Raw genomic sequence first — 10,075 nt, 5'->3', positions numbered from 1 at the left:
GGGCTGGATGTGTTGTCCTCCCCACTGCTCCATATACTCCGAGCGAGTCTAGCTGTTAAATCTGGCAACGCCTCCCCTATTGACAACTTTGCGAACCTCAGAGTTGGTGGGGTTCTGTCAGTACCGAAAAGTCGAGAAAGTTTAGAAACGAGTGGGGATGAAGGGATAAAATGAGCGGATTCGGACAGAAAGGGCCTCTCTTCCACATTACGACGAAAACGAGTGAGTACCTTTTTGAAATAGATTTAACTGTATATTTCTTGTGTGTGAATAAAAATCTAGACTGTAGTGAAAGTGCTCATCTCTCTTTTACCAACCCACAAAATTACCTGTCCGAGATCGAATATTCCTATAAATTCCTATTTCGAAATTCAACATCTGGCGACCGTGACAGGACTTAGTGTAGGAATTCGGAGGTAATTTTTGTCCGAAAATGGATCTAAGGGAGAGGACGATCAGTCGCATCTCCTTCACGAAGGCACTCAGATCCCTGAACGCCTTGATGGATCAAGAAAAATCAAGTACGGTGGAGATTAAATCGGCCTTTGAAGGACTAGAGAGAAGATACCAGGAGCTTGAAGAAATTTCCAAGAAGATCCTAGAAGAAATGTTCATCGCTGAAGATATTGAGGATGAAGATTTAGAAAAGACTTCCGAGGAAAACTTAAGGTACGAGAGCCAATTCTTGACAGCGAGATGCATGTTCGAAGAAAGGATGGCTTCGATTCAAGAAAAGGCTCAAAGTGTCAGCAGCAGTGGAAATTCTACGTCCAGAGCGAGGTGCAATCTTCCAAAAGTGGAACTGGCCAAATTCAGCGGAGATATTCGTGAGTGGCTGAAATTTTGGAGTCTTTTCAGCAAGATTCACGAGGACACTGGACTACGCGATGAGGACAAGTTCCAGTATCTGATGCAGTCAATGGTACCAGGATCCAGAGCAGCAGATCTAGTGAATAGTTACCCTCCGGTCGGGGAAAACTATCAAAAGGCCATCGAAGGTCTGACAAAACGTTTCGGGCGCGAGGATTTGCAAATTGAGGTGTATGTGAGAGAGCTATTGCAATTGGTTCTGGAAAATGCCGTAGCGAAGAAAAAAGTGATCCTCGCTTCGCTTTATGACAGAATCGAGTCATATATTCGGGCGTTAGAAACTCTAGGCGTTACGACAGATAAGTGTGCGGCTATGCTTTATCCGTTGGTTGAATCCTCGTTACCAGAAGACTTATTACGAGTGTGGCAGCGGTCTAACAGTGCAGCTGAAAATGGTAACGTTGGAAAGGCGTCGAATGTGTCAAAAACGCGACTCGATGGACTTATAAGATTCTTGGAATCCGAGGTTCAAAACGAACTGAGAATCTCTATGGCCGTAAAGGGATTCGACATAGGCGGTAAACCGGAACGGGAGCGAAAAGCAGAAAAGAACTTGCCGAGTGCGCGGAATCTGCTTGCTTCGGTAGTGAAAGAGGACAAGTGTGTTTTTTGTGAAAAAACGAACCACATGAGTGAACAGTGCTTCAAAGCGGAAAAAATGCCGCTATCGGAAAAACAAGAAGCGGCAAAAATTAAGCGCGTTTGTTTCGGTTGCTTGAAAAGCGGACATTTAAAGAAGCATTGTAGATCGAAATTGAAATGTTCAAAATGCGGCAAGAGACACGTGGACATAATGTGCCCGGGACGAAGAAGTCGTCCGAGTTCGCGGTCCGATTCAGAAAGCTCGGTAAGTGCAGTCAACATTCCGAAAGAATGCGCTTTAGCTTCATCGGCCGAAATTCCCGCGACTTTCATGCAGACTCTAAGGGTGCGAGTGCGAAATGAAGTGAAGGATGTTGTCGTTCGTGCGTTGATCGACACCGGGTCGCAAAACTCGTATGTTTTGAGTAAACTTGCTGAAAAATTGGATTATAAACCGCATGGACAGCAAGATATGGTGCATTTACTTTTCGGCGGAAGTAAATCGGATGTCGCGACGCACCAGAAGTTCCAAGTGCGTGTCGGGAATCTCGATGGAACATACTGGTGCAATTTTGAAGCGCTCGGCGATAAAGTGATTTGCTCGAATGTACCATGTGTAAAAAGAGGTGCGTGGTTGGAAGAGCTGAAAAAACGGGACATTATAATGAGCGATGTCGATAGTGAAGAAGAGTGCGTATCCATCCTCATTGGCGCCGATATAGCGGGAAAGTTGCTGACAGGGCGGTTACACCAAACAGAAAGTGGATTAACAGCGGTAGAAACACATCTGGGATGGACATTGATGGGTAAAATGCCGCCAAAGGAGAACGCTGAAAATAAAGAAAACTTGGCCGTTTTGTCTATCTCCATGTTGACAAAAGATGTGGATATAAAAGATTTATGGTCATTAGATGTTATAGGAATAAACGATCCTATAGATCATAAATCACGTAAGGATCATAACATTCAAGTTGAGCAGAACTTCAAGGAATCTATTGTGAAAAACCCCGAAGGTCGTTATGAGGTAAAACTACCATGGCTGGATTATCACCCCGAGCTCAAGGACAACAAGAGCATGGCCATGCAACGATTGGAAAAAATGGTCAAGAAACTACGAGAGATGCAGAAATTCCAGGAATATGATGGGATATTCCGAGAATGGCTCCACGAGGGGATAATAGAGCAGGTACCAGCACAAGAAATGGACAACTGGGGTGTTTATTTGCCACATCGCCCGGTTTTCAAAGAAGAAGCTACAACAAAGACGAGGCCAATATTCGATGCGTCAGCAGGCAGCCCATCCCTAAATAGCTGTCTGGAAAGAGGACCGAATCTTATCGAAGAAGTCGTAGACATTTTATTGAGGTTTAGAGAAGGTAAAATTGGTGTGATTTCTGATATCAAAAAAGCGTTTCTTCAAATAAGTATTGATCCCGTAGATAGGGATTTTTTGAGATTTCTTTGGTATGACGCGCAGGGCAATCTGATAATGTTCAGACACTGTAGGGTAGTTTTTGGTGTTTGTAGCAGTCCATTTATGTTAGGGGCGACCATCAGTCTACATTTAGAAAATTATTTGAAATCAATTGAAAGTGAACGCGGTATATTTGTCTCTGAATACTTTTACATCTCGAAGCTCAAACGTAGTTTTTATGTGGATAATTGTGTAGCGAGTGTGGATAACTTCGAACAATTAGCTGACTTCAAATGTAAAGCAAAATCTGTGATGGAGACAGGTCTTTTTGATTTACGTGGATGGGAATATACTCATGACAATTTGAATAATGTTTGCGGAGTACTTGGCTTGAAATGGGATAAAGAGAACGACACGCTAGCGCTAAATATTTCGAATATTGAGAAAGTCGCGGTTGACAAGATAACTAAAAGGGTAATTTTATCGGTAGCACATCGCATTTTCGATCCGCTAGGCTTTGTATGCCCAATATCACTCGGTCCCAAAATTTTGTTACAGGAAGCGTGGGCAGCTAAAATTGGTTGGGATGAAGAAGTGAACGAAAGTATTAAGAAACGTTTTTTGGTTTGGATCAAAGAATTAACAAAATTGTCGGAAGTAAAGATACCGCGTTGTATGTTAGGCGTCAATCAATCGGAAACGGACGTAGAAGTAAGTTTACATACCTTTGTCGATGCCAGTAAATTAGCATATGCTGTGGTAATTTTTTTAAGAATTCAAAAGGGTTGTGACGTGCAGCTTCGTTTTGTACAAGCAAAGACTAAAGTTACGCCTGCCAAAAAAGGTGACACGGGTAATTCTATAAGTATACCACGATTGGAATTATTAGCGGCAACGATTGGTGCAAGACTAACTAGGCATATTTTGAACGCAATGGATTTTAAAATAGATAAAGTATTTTACTGGTCAGACTCGTCAACGGTTATCACGTGGATCAATAGGGAAGATAATTGGAGCGTTTTTGTCGCGAATCGGATCAAAGAAATAAGAAATATTTCGGAAGTTAAGCAATGGCGGCATATTCCGGGCAATATGAATCCTGCTGACTTGCCATCACGAGGATGTACGGTTGATCAGTTATTAGAATCTCGGTGGTGGGAGGGTCCGGATTGGCTCAAAAAGAATGAAGAAAGTTGGCCTAATTTTCCCGATCAAAATATAGACGAAACAGAAGTACTGTCGGAATTGAAGAGATCAAAAATTCAAAATTCCGCCTTAATCGCATTAGCAAGCAGTGATAGAGAAAATATGTTCAGTAGATATTCTAGTTTCTCGAAAGCGACAAAAGTAATGGGCTGGATCAAGAGATTTATTTTTAATTGTGAAAATTCTGCGTTGCGTAGGGAAGAAAACTTTCTGACGGCGAAAGAGTGTCGTGAAGCTGAAAGGAGTCTGCTAAAAATGATTCAAAGAGAAAAATTCAATGGCGTAACGGATGAGAAAATAAGAGAACTCATGCCTTTTATGGATAGCGACGGCGTTATTAGAACAAGATCGAAAATTTCATTTCGTGAGGATAATTTCGATTTCCGTTGTCCAATTATTCTTCCTGAAAAAGATCACCTCATAGAATGCTTGATTAGGGAAAAGCATATAGATCTCAAGCATGCGGGAGTTACAATCACGTTAGCGGTGTTGCGGGAGAAATTTTGGATTATAAAAGGTCGGAAAGTCGTGAGGAAAGTCATACAAAAATGTGTAGATTGTCGCAGACACGACGCGAAAGCAATTGAGACGAATACTCCGCCATTACCACTCAACAGAGTCAGGAAATGCTCACAACATTGATAGATTGTGAGGCTATCATAAATTCTCGGCCTATCACCTATTTTTCGGAAAAACAGGGTGAAATTGTACCATTATCTCCTTCTATGTTTTTGCAAGAAGTGAGGGAAACCGGAGTAATAGATTTAGACAGAGTCGAAAGAGTCGTTATGAATAAGCGTTTTGCATACAGGCAGAAGATAAAACGGGACCTGCGCCAAAGGTTTCGAAATGAATACTTGGGAGCCTTAAGTTATCCTAAGCGAAAAAATAGAATTGACGAGAAAATACAAGTCGGGGACGTTGTTCTGGTAGGGAGCGATAATTCCAAACGAATGGATTGGCCATTAGGCAGAGTGAAAAAGTTGTTTAAGGGAAAGGACGGTAATATGCGGGTTGCAAAACTGGTAACAGCTTCCGGGGAAATAACACGTCCTGTTCAGCGTCTATATCAGCTCGAATTGAATTCGTCGTTTGGGGATGAAAATGGTCTCAAGAACGCGTCGGTCGAAATAAGGAAAGATGAAAGACCTAATTGGGAAAATATTAATGTAAAAAACGTCAAGGAAGACAAACAAATTAGAACTAGAAGCGGGCGTATTTCCAAAGAACCCAGACGCCTTGATTTGTGAATATATTTTAGGTTTTTTTTTTGTTGTTTTGTTATTGTTCATATTTCTTTTTGTATTTTCTAATGTTATTTTTGTATTCTAATGTGATTTTTCGAAAGTGTTTGTACTCGTTTTCACTCAGATTGTTCGTGCTTATGTATTGTTTGTGTTGTTTTTCTTAATGTTAACACCCAATGTCAATGTCCGAATCTTGCAAAGTTGTGAAGTCCTCACTCTTTTCTCGTGTGGGAGGATGTTAAATCTGGCAACGCCTCCCCTATTGACAACTTTGCGAACCTCAGAGTTGGTGGGGTTCTGTCAGTACCGAAAAGTCGAGAAAGTTTAGAAACGAGTGGGGATGAAGGGATAAAATGAGCGGATTCGGACAGAAAGGGCCTCTCTTCCACATTACGACGAAAACGAGTGAGTACCTTTTTGAAATAGATTTAACTGTATATTTCTTGTGTGTGAATAAAAATCTAGACTGTAGTGAAAGTGCTCATCTCTCTTTTACCAACCCACAAAATTACCTGTCCGAGATCGAATATTCCTATAAATTCCTATTTCGAAATTCAACACTAGCTCTAGGACATATTCCATTGCCCTGGAGGAAGGTGCGGGTTGTTTTCATACCCAAACCTGGCAAACCCACGCATACGATAGCGAACGACTTTCGTCCAATAAGCCTTTCCTCGTTTCTAACCAAGACGTTGGAGAGACTGGTAGAAAGATATATCAGGGACGGTGCGTTACAGACGTACCCATTACACCCCTGCCAGCATGCTTACCAAATAGGTGAATCAGTAGATTCTGCTCTTCACTCGGTGGTCAACTGCATTGAGGACGGACTACATCACAAAGAATGGACACTGGCTATATTCCTGGATATAGAGGGTGCATTCAACAACACTGCGTTTGGCGCGATGCAAGCTGCGTTGTCCAAACATGGCGTGGAACCGACACTTTGTCGTTGGGCGAGGTCTCTGCTGAGGGATCGCAGCATAACTGCTCGGCTAGGCGGCTCGACAATCTGGGGCTCACCGGGAAGGGGATGTCCGCAGGGAGGTGTTTTATCACCTCTACTGTGGAATCTTGTCCTGAATGGGCTCCTGGTCGAGCTGACAAGGGCTGGGCTCGTTGTTGTGGCCTATGCGGATGACCTTGTCCTACTGATCAGAGGTAAGGTAATCAGTGTCATCTTCGATCTGATGCAGAATGCCCTGCGTATGATTGAACGATGGTGCTTAGAGAACGAACTCTCGGTCAACCCTGGTAAAACAGAGATGGTTCTTTTTACTAGGAGGAGGGTGCCCCACAACATCAAGCTTCCTAGCTTGTTTGGGATTGGGCTCACCCTATCCGAGCAAGTTCGATATCTCGGTGTGACACTGGACCACAAGTTATTGTGGAACAAACACATTGAGACTCAATCGAGCAAGGCTAATGTAATTTTTTGGTCTACTCGTAGAGTGCTTGGAAAAGGATGGGGCTTCAAACCACACATTATGCACTGGTTGTATACTGTAGTGGTGAGGCCTATCCTTACCTACGCATCACTGGTGTGGTGGACTTCCATGGGGAAGAATTCCAGCCGCACCATTATGACTAGATGTCAGAGGAACGCATGTTTAGCCATCACAGGCGCTCTGAGATCCACCCCTACGGCAGCTATGGAGTGTCTGCTGGGACTACCACCTTTGGACCTTGCAGTTACACAGGTGGCCATGAAGACAGCTCTTAGAGTTTAGGAACAGGGACAATGGCGCGATAGAGGACTATTCAGGGGTCATGCGAGGGCTCTCAAGATGGTGAGGGATGCCAACGCATCCCTTCTCCATAGAGGGGACCGCGCGGGCACCAGCTTCTATTTTGCCGAACCCTACAGGGTAATTGTCCCTGACAGAGACCTTTGGTCTACACCAAACAGGCTTCTTGAGCCCGAAGGTCCCACTTGGTTCACCGATGGCTCTGTGATGCCCACAGGGACTGGAGTGGGAATTGTGGGACCTCACTTCAATCTATCCATCCCCCTAGGGAAGGACTGTTCCATAGTGCAAGCGGAACTGTATGCTGTTCTAGCCTGCACACTGGAGAATATCCGCAGAGGGTACTCCGGAAAACACATCTATATTTGCTGTGACAGTCAGGGAACCCTGAAATCCCTTTCTGAGGAAAGGGTTAACTCACACCTAGTAAAGGAATGCAGAGAGGCTCTGCGGGGGCTGGGTTCTGATAACATTGTGAAAGTTATCTGGTGCCCGGCTCACGCAGGACTTCCGGGAAATGAGAGGGCAGACGGACTTGCAAAGCAGGGAGCCCGCTCAGCTTTTGTAGGTCCGGGACCGGCGCTGCCTATCTGTCGTACATCTGTCAAGAACTTCTTTAATAGTTGGCTGGACAGGAAATTTTCCTCTGGATGGAGCATGGGAAGTGGTCTCAGACAGTCGAGGCTTCTCATTGAGAGACCATCCTCTGTGCCTGAGGTCAAAAAACTCTTAGCTCTTGAGAGGAAACAACTGAGTCTAGTGACTGGAGCAATGACTGGCCATTTGTTTAACAAACACTTAAATAGAATGGGACTGACTAGCCGTTCCCTGTGCCGCTGGTGCAGGAGCACGGAGGAAACGGTTGAACACATTTTGTTCTTCTGTATCAACCTTGAGGACTTAAGGATGACACATCTAGGAAACAGAACACCCACAGCTCCTATGGTGAGAGGGACACCTCTCCGTCGACTTGTGGCATTTTTGTCAGCATGTCACAGAGTGTGAGTCTCTCCAACTACAAGCGGACGAACAATGGGTCACGAGGCCTCAGTTCAGCCCGGTGGGGCACCGCACGTAGAAGAAGAAGAAGAAGGAGACTGCTAAGCTGAGACTTCGTCGCGGGGTGCTGGGTCATGTTCGTATTATTCATAAATAGATACTTTAGGTACAAAATAATATTGTAACTTAAGAACGGTAATTTATTGGTTAGTTAAGGGAGGAAATTTGATTTTACGTTACTTTGTTTGGGGGTTCGCGTGCTCATGTACTCTCATGGCAGAGCCGCCATTGACATTTCACTCTGTATAGTACGAAAATGTGGGGTTATGACGCTATTTTTGGGTTTTAAATCAACGCTATGTTGCCGTTCTACGTAAAAGTTTCTGTTATCACGTATATTATCGCAATGTCGAATCTCTTCTGAAAATTTGTGACGAACATAATTGAAGTTTATAAAAACTGAAGGCATACCAAATCCAGTTATTTGCATGGAAAATACAAGAGATCAGTATAATATCATAATATGCACTAGCTTGAGGAGAGTTGATGCAGCAGTGGTTGGGAATGGGTATCTCCCGAAGAAACAGATAATTACAAGTATGTTGAATTATTCAACAGAAATCATCTTGCATCAATATAAGTAAATGGAATTGAAGTAAGTTTTAAGTCAAGATGAACTTCACCTTTGAACAAAATTTCACATGAATAAACAATTAACAGGACAACTGGCGCGTATTTGTGGCTGTTCATCTTAATACATTGATATAATAATAATAATTAGGTATTTATTGGTACCTTAAGACATTTACAATGTATAGGACGAGTCAAATGAAAAATAGAAAAATCAATTTTCAGGAACTTATTCTACGATGACATTCATCGAAAATCCTGTAGTAAACTTTTCGCATTAATTCACTCAAATATAAAATACTCAAATGCCACCACTTTTTTGGGTCTCCCAATAGAAGGAAATTCTTTGTCATCCTCTTCATTCACAATCTTTCTGATTGTGGAAATATTCAGCTGAAATATAAGTCGTTTAGATTCAGATGAAAAATTATATGAATTCACTGACATTGAATATTTTCGCTACCGTCTGACATATTGTGGATTTTATAATATCAGGGTATAACTATTTGAATGACCGGACCTGAATTCTAAATAGCACTTCCTGAAACACTGTCTCTTTTTTCAATCACTTTCGGCATTTTCGTGATAAAAATTGATATTAGTTGTGGCAACGGCGTTATGAAATTAACGACATTTTATGAGTGTCAACTAAGATGTCTAAAAACATGGTGTATGCTCTCGTGAATTTTTGAATGCAATGACATTAGACCAAATCGAAAATAAGAGATTGTTTCGTGGCGGCGCCACCATGTTCTATCCTTGTTTTATCAAAGAAAGTCTAATGATTCTTTCTCGTTTTATTTTTTTCTGCATTGATATCGATCACAAATTACAGTGATCTATGATCCCGATCGATCAACGAATCCAAAAAAATGAACTGAACTAGTTCGTCAAATGTCAGCTGTTAACCAATATTTGAGATTTACACTTAAATTTTCGTTGTAAAAACAAATCTCCAGATATTTCAACACTTTCGAAGGATTCGATGGAGTACTTACCATTCTTCTTCAACATAATTTCTGTTTGACAAATAGTATTCATTATAGGAGGGAAATTAAACATGATTTCAATAAAACACAATTAATTGGCGAAATATCCAATCAATTCAGTTGACGAAAACGGAATTTTCACTATACTCGTGAAGAATATTCGAAGAACACACTAGAAGAGATTCATGTATTTCTGTTTCTTAATGCATGCTCACAACTCACATTACGTATTTTCAATACAGTTCCTTTGATTAAATATCGGTGAAGTTGCCATTAAACTCTTAGCTGTATCTGTCCCGAATGTTAGTTCATCTCATTTGGTTCTGCCTCAAATTTCAACAACAAAGCGTGATAGTCCAACAACACCGCATTCTTAGTTGTAGTTCTTGA

The 10,075-nt window shown here is 42.1% G+C and overlaps 1 protein-coding gene across 1 annotated transcript; it reads left to right on the top strand.

The window, feature by feature from the left end:
* The first annotated feature begins 433 nt into the window (after positions 1–433).
* LOC123306696 lies at positions 434–4,714 on the top strand. The gene has a single exon (XM_044888818.1). It carries the CDS (start codon positions 434–436, stop codon positions 4,712–4,714), a length of 4,281 nt encoding a protein of 1,426 aa, XP_044744753.1.
* The last annotated feature ends 5,361 nt before the right edge of the window (positions 4,715–10,075 follow it).

The sequence above is a fragment of the Coccinella septempunctata genome, chromosome 1 (assembly GCF_907165205.1).
Source record: "Coccinella septempunctata chromosome 1, icCocSept1.1, whole genome shotgun sequence".
Lineage (NCBI taxonomy): Eukaryota > Metazoa > Arthropoda > Insecta > Coleoptera > Coccinellidae > Coccinella > Coccinella septempunctata.
This window is presented reverse-complemented; position numbering and strand designations above follow the sequence as displayed.

Coding starts and splice junctions, on each gene's coding strand:
- LOC123306696 (XM_044888818.1), top strand. CDS start 434: ATGGATCTAAGGGAGAGGACGATCAGTCGCATCTCCTTCACGAAGGCA.